Source organism: Cebidichthys violaceus, unplaced genomic scaffold (assembly GCF_023349555.1).
Source record: "Cebidichthys violaceus isolate CVI_PGR_0920_01 unplaced genomic scaffold, fCebVio1.0.p SCAF_5, whole genome shotgun sequence".
Lineage (NCBI taxonomy): Eukaryota > Metazoa > Chordata > Actinopteri > Perciformes > Stichaeidae > Cebidichthys > Cebidichthys violaceus.
The window spans coordinates 4440807-4454818 of record NW_027176705.1 but is presented as its reverse complement, the minus strand read 5'-3'; the positions used below and the strand labels follow the sequence as shown (position 1 = coordinate 4454818).

At 40.1% G+C, this 14012-nt stretch overlaps 1 protein-coding gene across 1 annotated transcript in view; it reads left to right on the top strand.

Annotated features, from left to right (window-relative positions):
* LOC137887898 (transmembrane protein 266-like) overlaps positions 1 to 14012 on the top strand; it is a 47009-nt gene that overhangs the window by 7165 nt on the left and 25832 nt on the right. The window contains exon 3 of the mRNA XM_068731145.1: positions 6272 to 6463. Coding sequence (XP_068587246.1) covers positions 6272 to 6463 — 192 coding nt within the window. The remainder of the gene's footprint in view (positions 1 to 6271; positions 6464 to 14012) is intronic.

Sequence of the window (14012 nt, the reverse complement as noted above, 5' to 3'; positions counted from 1 at the left end):
ACTGTAAGCTGTAAGCTGGCGGGCTGGCTCTGGACAGCTTGTGTCTGTCATGAGTGGTTATGTGTATGGTCCTGATTGTTTGGAAAGAGAGCCAAAACCTGCTGCTGTGCTGTGAGAGGTGGTATGGATGAGATGTTGTGTGTAGGAGAAGTGTGGAGAGGACAGCATCTATCAGGTCAACCCGTTGTGGCGTCATACTGCATATCCACAGTCTCAGAGTGTAAATTAAGTCTCTGACAAAAAAATAGGTGTAGAGGTATTTGTCATAGAGGCACATTGACAACTTCCACAATACAACAACGTACGAGTTCATCCTGACATTTACTGTAGTGGAAATATGATGATACATTGCAATCCCTTTGTTGATTGCTAATTTTTTTTTTATTGCAGCATTGGTTGCAGAATTAAGTCAGTGATAGTGATGTTGCACTGGAAGCCACTAAATGTTTTCATGTAACATAACTGTTTTGCTTGAAAAACTGAATAACTAGGGGGATTTTGCTTCTACTTAATAACTTATGCAAATTCTTTTGGTGTTATTTTTCAAACTACCGTTGAGTGAGACTTTAAAGCCCCTGAAAAACAAATCCTACATATTTATCCATAACCATAAATATTCATAAATATGTAATAATCACATTAAAAACAACAACATCTATGGGTATTATTTATTATTAACAGTCAAAAATCTGACAGTAGCCTGGCAACATAAGCAGCCAATCCCACAACTGTCATCACATTGTGATTTAAATGATGCTCAATCCTGATTTGTGCTCAGAAATACACCCAAATCACACCAGCAAGAAAATCACAGACAAAATACACAAATCTCTCTTTTGAAATATAGAAAGCTCCTACAACTTTGGCAGAAAATTGTGAGTTTATGTCGGACCACATTGCTCATAGAAAGAGGGGTTGAGTAAATAGGTTTTCAGGGCCTCTAAAAGAAAATAAGTGCCAAATTGTTGCATCAATTGATCACTTGTAAAACCTGCTTCAGAACGGTCACTTCAAGACATTCTTGCATCTTTACAACTTGTTTGAGGATATAATTCTCACTGTGTCTGAAGTCCTCTTTAAAATCAGTTTTTTATACAAAAACGTATTTTTAGACAGACTATCTCAAACTTACATTTATAGACTTTCTTACAACTCATGCGCTGCTATCTATCATTCTGTTCATCCTTTCATGTATGTATGTTTGTATTGTACTTACATGACTGATATTATTACATCTTCTGAGTAGACAAGACAGGCTGCTACCTACAGCAATATAATGTTCTGTTTTTTACTTTAATATCTATTTTCTTCACTCATATAGTACATATTGCCTCTGGTGACTATTCCTTTTGACTATATAGAGTATGTATCTTCAAAGAAACGTAAGGCTCTCTTGCCGAGGGAAATAATCCCATCAAATTGGGATGAGGGCAGCAACTCTTGAGACTAGACTGCAATAACACTTTTTTTTTGAAAAGAGGGTTTTTATTAATGAAAAACAAACAATGCTGCTGTTGCATGCTATACATGCGGAGACGACTACTCTTGGGAACTGCTACCTCTACTTTTTAAAGAAGCTTCCACCCTTAACTTTAATCATTATATCATTATGAAGAGTCATCAGTTATTTTGTAATTGTGTGTCGTAATTTACCTTTGTGTTGTCAACATGCTTCAATGATGTCGACCTATTTTTTTCGATGGCCTGGGAGAACAAGTTGGCGCTCTTATTTAGCCGTGGTTTACTGGTTGTGAAGCTGACCACTACTTTCTCAAATGTGTTTTATCTTAAACGATACATGGAGGAGTCTGGCCTCGGTTTTGCAGAATGTCCATACTATAGAGAGTGCAGCTAAAGGTCTTTGCAGCACATGCTTACTTACCTGAAGCAGTTTATGAGAATACACCTGCTTACAATAGCTGTGACTTATTCATTTGGTTGCTGTGTTCAGTGGATTTGGTGTGGTGACATTACTACAGCTGGTGCCTTTTTACTTGTATGGATCTGTTGGGTTTCACCTCCCAAACTGTCTATTTGTTCACTTGGTGGGTTTAATGGGTCGAGGCTGCTCTGCCTTGCTGTTGGTTCAGGTTGCACTTACATTATACGGCAGTTGTATTTTCTTTTTATACCTTTACTGCTGGTTAAGGTGTCACTATAGCAACGTGAGCCAGTTGTATTTCTTTTGTGTGTCTTTTGGAGCTTTACATGGCCTTCTTAATTTAACTTACATAATTAAGAAACACCTCTATGAGTGTTTGGCCTCCAGACGCTACTATTCTAATATTAAACGATAGATTTAGTTTGTAACCTCAGATTCTTTTCATAGTTCATCTGTGTATCTTTCGCTATAGATTAGTAAAAGTGTCTTATAGAACTGTAAATCTACCGTTAAAAGAGTACGTCACCGATTAGCATTGCACTCATTTAACATTTTCAGACAGTTCAAATCAATGCAGCAGAACCAGATATATGATCTTTTATATTCCATGCATTCTTCTTACTTGTCAAAACCTTTTGCCTACATTACCCACAATGCTACTGGACCACTGAGAGCTAAATCGGAGGTTTGGGTGTTTTATGCTAGTAGCGGCTGAAGTAGCCTCAAGCCGCAAGCCTCAAGCAGAGATGAGGAGCAGACAGAGGTCTGACTCATTTCATTCTAACTCCACAACCCCAGATATTTTTCATTTTCAAACTTGTTGTTTTCAGCCTCAAAGGACGTTGACTCCAGTCACATCACTTGAGACAGTTTATCAGACTTTTGCAATTCCCTCTTCAATCTTGTTAAACTTTGACATGCAAATTGACAGTGCTGTTGCTCAAAAACATAGCATAGTCTTTTTAAAGACTTGTTGGTCACTGATGTTTAAGTTTTATGGTTCTAGCTCAGTTAGGAGCTGCTTGGTGCTTTAGGTAAACGTGGAAGAAATGTATTTATTATGTTATATTCCATAGAAAACTTGTATTTGGCTGGTTACATCCTTACTTCCCAGTGTTGAGGTCACAACGTTTGGATCAGATCAGCCTTGGTGGCTTTGTTGACGTCATTATGATTCCCATAACAGGCAGTCCTGCCAAACACACACACACACACACACACGCACACGCACACGCACACGCACACGCACACACACACACACACTCACACACACACACACACACACACACACACACACACACACACACACACACACACACACACACTCGCAGATATTAAGATGCCCTTCAACAGCTCAGGTCACTCCAGATTCCATCAAAGGTCCTTTAGCATTGACATTATCTTTGTATATTTTAATGGTTGTGTCGTGATATAAGGTCATGGTGTGTGTGTTGGGAGGTTATCTGTTATCTGCCTGCATATCTATCTGTCCTGTTTACCTGTCTATCCTTCCCTAAAGGTATGCCTGTCTGTCAGATTGCGTGCCTCTCCTCTGAATGTTTTAGGTCACTCAGTCCTGTCTATCACGGCAGTCTGAGGATGACTGTAGGAAGAGGGAGGATAGGAAGTGAGGACTTCAGAAACGCTAAGTGGAAAAAGTGTATTCGGACTCGGTGTATGGCAAATGGCTGCTGGGAATACCCTTGGTGTTCTGTTTGCACACAACCATTACTACAATCAAGCTGCAGTTATTCTTTGTGTTTTATGAGTGCCTTAGCCATGAGGTAAATAGAGAAAGACTGGCAATATCATGTCATAGTAAAAGCACAAAAAACATGAGTCTATGATTTGTACTGTCCTTATAACAGTGTCATGGTTTTGCCGTTAAGTTTGGAATATAATATTTGTATTTGTAAGTAAATGGAGGTACCTACTCCTCTCTTCTTTCTAATCTTCTCTAGTTTTCCACTTTATTTTTCTCCTTTTCCTTCTTTCTCTACCCTTATGTTTTTCTCTCTACTTTTTTTTTTTTTCTTCACTCTCTTACTTTTATGTATGACCTCTTCTCATCACCAGTTCTCCTCCTTACCCTTTGTGCTCCTCTTTACCCCTTGTTTCTTTCTCTTGCGCCTCTTTCGGGTTCCAGCCCAGTCTCTCAGATCCTTTTTTTCCCCATCTGCTCTGCTTTTATTGTTCATAGATCCTTTTTTTCTTTATTGCCCTCCCCTCTGCCTTCTTGTATAAACCCTGATATCCATCCCTCTTTTCTCCCACTCCTGCTCTAGTTTCCCTTCCCCATTCACCCTGTTCTTGACTTCCTTTGACGTTTGAAGGAGAGTGGGGATCCACTCAGCTGACAAAGGGAGAGGCGATGACGTCACAGTAGACATGATACACCAGCATCTGCTCTGGTCTAAAAATACACACCACAGGGCACACACAGTCAGTCTGCAGCTGCACTCAGCATTTGTTTCCACCTCCACGGTCTACTGAGATGGCCCAGCTTTTACACAACTGGGGCTTGTGGGCACGCAGGGTTATGTTCTGCTGGCCCACAACTGAGGAGCTTTGATGTGTTTACATATTAAGGTTTAAAGTCTCTTGGTGGGTAAGGGTGTAGGGCAAAGGTTTGCTGCTATGAACACAAAGGAAGGTTGGCATAATTAGATTAACATCCAACCCGTCATTTACAGCACAAATTAATTTCAACTTTCTTGTTGAAATTCTCTTGTTAAATTGATCAATGTCCTCATTCTGAATTATATTCATTAAAACCTAATAAATTGAAAATATTGACAAAAAGTGAATTTGCATTAAGATAAATTGAATGCCATATACTATTACATTGTATTCAAGTTACTCTTAAATGCATATGATTCAGAAAATATCACGCTGGTCTGTTTCTATGTCAATATTTCAGTATTTCATATATTCCAGGTATTCCCCAAAATCCCATAGATGTAATGTATTATAACTCCAATTGGGTCAAAAATGTAATGCATTTTCTTTCAGTTACTTTTGCAGGTATATACAGTACAGTACAGTATATCAACTGCGATTAACATCACCATTAATTATTTTACACAGCAAAACTATTTAACATTTGATGCATGCACATTTGTTTTACCTCAGAAAAAATGATATCACAGAGTTGATTTGATTTATTTATTTATTTTTTTAGAAAATTTACTTTAATTACAATAATGTGAAAGAGTATTTGCCAGTGTAATGAAATTACCCTACTTTATATCACGCTAACATTAGCTCGCTAGCTAACATTAGCTCAGGACGAGCTTCCACAACTAAGTTGAATTAGCTTACTTGCTAAGAAGCATATCTTGGATAGAAATAATATTTTTTTAATATTTGCAATTATCAAGTTAACATTACAAACTTAGGATAATACTGGTGTTACATTTAAATAATTATTTTGAGAAACATTATGAAGATTCAAAGATTGTTCAGAATCTGGCAGTGACATCAATCTACAGTGTAACATTTATAGTTGTTTACTACAATAATCTTTAATTATTACCACATTGTCTTCAATGTATACTGTAAAATGATCACATATCAGGTAGTATCTACCTCTCAGTACTCAGCTGACCTCAATTTGTCCCCTCCTCCTCTTGCATCAGTGCAATTGTTTGTGAACTAAGCTGGTTTACTGTTGCATAACGATGGCAGAAATTTCCAGACTGCTTGAGAAAACCTGAACAATCGCAGTAACACACGCTCCCCCCAGTAATCTCTGTCTTTGAGCAAGGCACTGGATACCTGTAACTCCTCTGGTTCTCAACAGTGGAGGGTTGTGTGGTTTCTCAGTAGCTCCCTGGTGCTGAGTGGGTGTTTGTGTGTGACCCTCCCCGACCCTGCATTTGCTCCCCGAGGCCATCACTGTAAATAAGAATGTGTTCTTAGTGAAGTTGCTGGGCTGAATAATTAGTCTTTTTTTTTATCTGCACCGCTTTTGTGCTCATACGTACAGTATATGCTTCTTCAACAAGACCCTTTCTGTCCTTATCTTCCGCTCTGTTATCTTGGCTATATCCGCTACTTTTATAATTGATGAATGTCATTATAGTGTGGGTTTTATATTGAAACTATTTAAATATTCACCTGAAATGTAAAAAATAAATAAAAAAGATGACTTCTTTGAGACTTATTTAACCAGAGAATGACATTAATCAGACATGGCATACCCTTTTATCCAGACTAGCATCAATTATAATGATTTTGCCGGTGAGATGTAATATTTCTGCACATATTTAAGAAAAAAAAAATAATATATGTTTTTAGTAATACCTCTCTCTGTTTTGTCTCCTCTTTGTGCTTGCATGTGTGTTTGTGTCTTTTGTCCTTCTTTTGCCTGTGTTGGCATGTAACTAGGGAAGTGGAGCAGGCCGGTCTGTCGGACTTAGAGATCATCTCGCAGCCAGTGGAGGATGAGAACCAGTACTTGGCTCCTCCGGTCCAGCTGGTGAGTTTTGGCTACAGAGATCTGCCCCTCGCAGCTCTTGACCTCTCGCTGGCTGGCTCGCAGCTCCTCTCCAACGCAGATGAAGATGAAAACAGGGAAGGGTGAGTGACGCCATTGTTGTATAGTGAGCATTGTACTATGGGGTGGATACATTTGATTTGTTTGTTTTCTCAGTCAGGAGGATTATGCAAGCACGTGAGTGTGTGAGTGTGCACCTTTGTGTCTGTCCATGGCTAATCTCATATTCTGCTCCAGCAAACTGCATTATGTTTTTGGTGGCCAGTTATGGCTGCATGCTCAAGGACCTCTCACAGTGGCGATGAGTTTCAATTAAGTGTGTTTTACAACGCCGTACAGCCTATTGGTGAGACGGAGGGGTCACCAATTGTGGGTTCATTCATTCACACAATGCAGCGGTGGTCGTTGCAGAGACACCTGTCAAAGATCTGCCCTCTTCTGGGTGTGTGACTTTGTGGTTTTTAATATAATTTGCCTCTGTGGCAAGTGTGAGTGACAGACGTTTGATCATTTATTGGTTTCAAACAGTTTTTTCTGTGAATTCACAGTGACAATGATTTGCTTCTGTTAACAATTTGGCAACTGGGAGGTGTCAGTAACACACTGGAAGTATTTTTTCTTACTGTGGGTGACTTTTCTGAAAAAATGTGAAAGTGGCACAAACACAGACACAGTCAGTGTTGAGCCAACAGATTCCTGCATCTTATGAAAAGACTCACACAACTAAACATATAACTCTTCTGAAAAGCCCAATTAAACATTACTGTCTGTATTTCTCTCTTTATACCTTGAGCTTATCATGTTATATGTTTGTTAGAAAAACCAAACATATTTTTGGTAACTTTTTAAATTTTTACTTGTATTACACCCTTTCACTCATCTCAGCTTGCTTCAGATGATTCCCCATCATATCTTTCTCTTTGCATCATTAGTGATTTAGCATCATAGTGTATACAAACTACTAAACATGTCTTCTATAAAAGCTTAAAATCCATTCCAATTGTTTTACATCAGCAAATGAATAAGCGTGCCTTTGAACCAACATTTTGTCAGTCAGCAAATAGTCGGTGCACATGCCAGAGATATTATCATATTGGAATACCCTTCTCTTCAAAAAGTAATGAAGTGATTTAACCAAATATTGTGAAGTAGGATGATTGGCAGAGTTTGTGTTTCTCGGTCAACCTGTTTTTATTGTAAGTGTCAATTTAACATAACAGATTGACAAACTGTTGCATGCCTGTTTGCATTTTGTTTGTTGCAGGATAAATACAGTATTTTTGTTTTACTCTTGATACTAGCTTAGTATCAAGAGTGTGAAGATTTTTTCCTTTTTATACAGGTTACAGTTAACCTCCTCTGCTCCATCTCTCTTTACCATAGATTCAGAATTTGTATTTTCTAGGCTGGACATGGGATCTTTATTGGGATATAGCAGGTCAACAGTATCAACACATAGACATGGGTTACATCATCTTAAAGCTGGGAACCTGAAGATTAATTTGAAATGCAGCTCAGCAATGTGTCAAGTTTGTGTTTTGTTAAGGTGCCTTGTTTAGCCCCTATTCAAATGTTGAATGTTTTAAGTGTATGATGGCTATTCACATGCTCAAAAAAAGTCTCGTAAGCAATTTTTGAGTTGTTACTATTTGTTACAGACATTTGGTGCAAGATTTAACAATTTTTTACTACTCAAGAATGACCTAGGAAAGCCACGCGTCTACTGAATGTCTAATGTCTTTAGTTTGTTTAAAAGGTTTGAGGCTGTGATTTTCCTAGAGGTCACAACAGGTCATTTTCTACTATGATACATTGAAATAGAGTTTAAAAAAATCTCATTAGTCTCAGTCTCATGTGAAATGGCTACTATGGGGACTAACATCATCACACATGATTACAATTGGGCTCATTGGATCTACAAGAGTCAAACCAAAGTTTCGGGACCCCTGTATGCAGAAACCATATTTAGAATAACACATTTAGACTGCATAGAAATAACTGCATCATTCCCAAAACGGCATGGTAGTAGCATAAAGTGGGCTTGTCTGTAAAGGGGAGATGGATTTCCATAGAGCCCATTTTAATTCAGATATCTTGAGGTGACAGGTCAAGGAACCCTGTGAATATGGCTGTGCCAGTTTTCCCTCGCCAAAGTTTAGCCTCACTTCGGAGCACTAACTAGCCTACTTCCTTAGGCTTTTTAAAATTATTATTTCATATACCAGTACCTCAACTTAGCTCTAAAACTGAGCCTGCTACAGCCTCTGAAAGACAGTAAAGTTGGCCGATGATGCTGGTGTCCTCAAGGAGTAGCAGAGGTTAAACTCACCATACAAGAACATGATGGCTGCTTTACAATGGCACCTGCAGCTGTTTTCAATAAACATTTAGTAGTTTCTGCCAAAAAGCATCCACGAGACAAACACACACACACACACACACACACACACACACACACACACACACACACACACACACACACACACACACACACACTCTCTCTCTCTCTCTCTCTCTCTCTCTCTTAAATGCCACATAGTATGCATGATTATCATCCATCATGTATTAAGTCTCCCTCCCCAAGTCCTTGACTTGCTGTCCCTGTTGCTCAGTATTACGTCCATTTATCATTAAGTGACAACCTCTGGGTTGTCCTGCGTCCATAAGTTAACTGAGATCAATTCATCATTTCAGACTAAATATCCGCCTTCTTCCCTATGCCAGCTGACAATAGGGGCCTTTATTGTAAGTGACATTTTGCAGGAGCCGATAATATCCCACTCTTAATTTCTTGTAAATCTTTTGTACTGTCTCACTATACATGCCGTCACGTTCAATTATTGTATTGTTTCTCACATGGGTGATCAAAGCTGGCTGTTAAAGGAAGTCATTCATAACCTACAAATTGCCACAGACTGTTCTTGACTGTTTTTTATGATTTGTTTGAAACCACTCATCATTACATGGTACTCGCTTTTTCTTTTTAGTATTCATACTTTTATTTTTCCTTGTTGTGAATTCTGTTTGTCTAATTTCGGCTTCCACTGCACTATGCACATATGGGACTCGATCAGGTTTTGGCAACTTCAAGAGTTCCAGAAACAAAGCAATATAGATGAATTATACAGATAAAAAAGAGAAATTACTGTTATGGTTTTCAAGGTTATGACGCCATTACAAAGGCACGTTAAACTTCTGACCTGCTGATCGCGGTTCTGCTTTTTCGACTTTAACATGATTGTGTGAAATGCTGGTATGGCATATGGATATGAGGTCACATCACAGCTGTCCTTTTGATTAGTCACAACATAAACAGATTTTTTTTTTCACTGTGCAAAACCTGCTCACTGTCCATTCCATCCATTCTGTCCAGCAACTCTGACTCAAACCTGGCTCTTAGCACAAGCTCTCACTGTGATGCACATAAACACCATAAGCTGTAGCACAGGATCCAACACACACACACACACACACACACACACACACACACACACACACACACACACACACACACACGCCAAATCCATACACACCACCCCATCCAAGTGCTCCGTTTGACACGAAATCAGGTCTCACTCCATTGGTTCCCTTCAGTTAGCCAGTCATGGCCAGAAACAGATGGATTTCACAGACGCACCATCAACAGTAGGCGGTGCCGACACTCACACTGCACTTGTATCACAGCCAGTTCAACACTTGTGTGTCCTATTTTATATCAGGATCAGTGATAGCATGTATATCCATCCCTATGCATAATGGATAGATGTGCGTATGCTTACTGTGATTGTCTTTGCTGTCATGGGCTGGTGTTAGAAAACATTTAGTTTACACTAATTACTTAGACATGCTGTATTTCCTATTGTTGCTCAACCTGTGAAGAACTTGAAAGGCTGATTAGGCTAAGAGTCGGCCTATAACTGGGTCACAGGCCTGCTGTTGTTGAGTAATCACAAAACAAGACTACCAATATGTTCAAATGAGCTTGGGTCCGGGGGGCAACAGACTAAAGTTGTGGTCCAGAGGCTGAAAAACTGTAAGAACCCCTGCTGTAAGAAGCTCTATCAACACTGCAGTGAAGGTTATTTTACCAGTGAGCCCAATTTACTCAAACTGTGCTTAGTGCGATGGGGTCACTATTTCATATTCAAGTCATTAGTGCAAAATGTCTGCCTGTAAAAATGCTGCCAGTGGGAGTTGTAAAAGTCATCATTCTTTCATTTAGCTTTAATGAAATTCCATTTAAATCCACCAGGCATGAGCTCCAGTAATGTGTGTGTTACATCTCCACTATACCTTAAACGTTATACTAATCTCTCACATTAATCACCATCACCCATACCTCTTGCTTTGTGATAATAAAGGTGAAATATCAAGAACCCTTGCTGTTTACAGGTCTCACATCAGGTGTTTTTGCCAACCTGTGACATTTTTAGACAGAATACATTGAAATAGTGAGAATCAGCACTTAAAGAGAAAAAAACCCAGAGAACGTGTGAAAAAAAGAGCCCTCCTCTGACATTAAGGCCACGTCATTAGAATCAGTAAGATGTAGCGAGAGAGCGTCTCACTGAATGTGTCACTCAGCCTGCTGCCTCCCAGGACCCTATTCTATTTTATTCTGTGGATTTCAGCACCGCTGGGCTTTCAGTGATTACACCTGTGCCTCCGTCTCCTCATTACCGTATCGATCTACCTCTCAAACAGACAGCGGCCATTAGCCTCGTTAAATGACATTCACGAGCGCCACGCCCCTGCACCATCATCATGTTTTACGACGGTCTCCTGCGACAGTGGGCGGCTTTCTCATGTCAGCGCTTTCAAATCAGCTACCTGTGAATCGACTTTGTTGGGTCGTAACCAAATGTAAGCACCATCAGGCCCATATCTGTGTTTGCTTTCAGAATGCAGATAGGAAAAACTGGAGTTCATCTAGCAGAGAGACCAATTGCTAAACTCACTTTTAGGGGAAATGGGGCAGAGGAAATTAACCTTTTATGTACGTCTAGAATGTTGAAGTGAAGTTGAGAGAATGCAAGACAGCGACAGTGGGAGAGCAATCCACAGACACCAAAGTGAAAATGCATGTGGGAGAGGAATCAGTTAGCTGCTCCACTGACTCTACCTGGGAAAGTGGATTGCCCCACCACCACCACCACCACACCTCAACCCCTCCACTCCTAGCCTGCATTAGCTGGCTCATTGGCTTCCTGAGATAGTGAAGGAGCGTCATGAAGAAAGCTGTGCATGGGAAATGTTTAGGCATGCTCTTGTAGTGATGTTTTGCAAAAAGAGAGCGCCCACTCCTGAAAGTGAAAATGTCACAAACACGGTAGAGGTGTTTCATCAACATGGCGACGGCTCATTGGGTAAGGGGTGGAAGTTATTCTCACTGGCAGTTTGGGAATGCTTCGTTGTCAGCAAAACTTTTTCTCATCTAGTTATTCCAGAAAGAAAATGAAAAATATACAAACTAAACAGATATATGTTTTGTTGTAGTGTGTTAAAAGTTTACATCAAATTGAACGTACCATCTTGTTCTCACAGTTATTGTTGACGAGTCCTTGTTGGGAGCAAGAGATGACTTGCAGGCTGATTTTTTCCTCACAGGTTTACAGATTAGATGCTGAAAGAACACAGCTTTGTGTTATTATGGTTTGCCTATACTGTATGGTTGCAGAGTGTTTAATAGCAGGAAGCAAGCAGAGGGGATTAATCAAGAGGAAAGGCTCCTGTGTCAAGCTGCCACTGTGTGATGAAGCACCTACTGTCAGCCATGTTTGCATATCATAGTCTGTAGCATTGTGAAGGTGGAGCTGACCTTACTGCTATCTCTCGTATACTGCGCTGCCCTCACTTCACATGACGGCAAAGCAGTCACTCACACGACCCGTCCTCTCTCTCACACACACACACACACACACACATATTTGTACATGCATGAACAGAAACGCAGCACATAGAGTATTTATACACTGAGAGAGCGAGAGAATAATGCCAGGCTTGAAACGCTTTCTCACTGTACTACATAGTGGTTGTTAATCTAATCCTCTGTAATCATGGTTCACTTCATATTCCAGTTTATACTGCGCTGTCACATCTCATTATGAACAATGGTGTTCCTTCATCGATGCTTCTGCACATTTAGATAGGCTTTTCTTTCTCTCTCTTTCACCACCATTCTACATATTTCTGTATTCCTTATGATTCTTCTCTTGCTTCTCCTCCTATTCCTTCAGTTTACTCTTTTCTTTTCACACTCACTGTCTCATCTTTTTTCATCGTTTTCTGCCCTCGTTTTCACACAAAGTAGGCCTTCCTCTGCTGAAAACCAATCTGCGCTGTAACTCAACTAAATGCCAAAACAGCGGCGCATGTTCTCTATAAATCAGACTGTACACACTTGTCAGAACGTCATTCTGACCTACCAGAGGCCCCTTCAGGAGCCTCTTGGCTCACAGTTCTGTGGTGAGGGTGAAGACAGGTGGACAGGTTGAAGATTTCCAGCACCCGTTTACTGTATCATTGCCTAACACAGTGTTCCTATCAGGAGCGATGTGGGCGACATTGTGGGAGGTGGTTTTTCGAGCTAGCATCAGGGGGCAGTTGCAGTGTTAGCAGTTTTGGCGTCATGGTAAGTGGAGTGTGGTTATTAATAGAGTTGGGCCCATCCATCTTCCTGTCTAGGAAAAATGCTGGGAGGACCAAGGTGGCGTGGGCCTGTGTTCAGCACTTTCATGGCCGCCCACTCTCCTCCTAGTCATCAAGCTGCTTTTGTTTGTTTGCTTACTTTTTTTTAGGCTGAAGGTTTTTTTTTTGGTGCATTTCAGCTTGTATCTGTGTAGGCGAATGCTGACTTTCTCAGGTGGAACAAAGAATGTCATGTTGTTTATTTTTGTATTTATGGTAAACTGGCGATTAAATAGTCACTGGTGTCACAAATATGTTTAAAAATCTTTAAATAGAGTTACATTCAATTAAAAATATCTAGTTTGCAGCTGATCAGCGGGCATAACGTGCTGACTTTTGAAAGTTTATTTCCTCTTAGAGAAACAGTTTAAGTCTTGGACAAAAATATTGGACTTAACCCTGTAGGCAACAACATCCAAAGCCATGTAGGATGACCGTCACTGAGTAATGTGACTATGACAGGATACTTCACAAAACTATTCTCTACTTTAACTCAGGACAGACAGAACATCTAATTAAATATAGCCCTGAAACTTGACTCCAACCTAAAACCAATAGTATGTAAAATACTACTTTTCAGCATAGCACCTGACACTCCACAAGCTGCTGCAATACCTGCTCAGTGGCTGAATATGCTGCTGCCAGTGACTCTGGTAATATACACACGTAAAAAGCTATAGAAAAGGTCAAGGTGTAGAGTACAATGCTGACAATGTGACAAGGGGAAGTACTTGGACTAATTATTATCTGATAACACCTGGATAAAAGCCTGCAGTTTAGAAAAATCTTAATATTCAAGTTGCCAGACTGGCTCACCAGACCACCCAACCCTCCCCCACTGTTGTTACAAGTGCACACCTGAGCAGTGGAATGATGTCGCCTCCCATCCCAGTGATGGCTCTGTGGCTGCCAGACGCAGAGACAGAAGCATATGTTGCTGATATG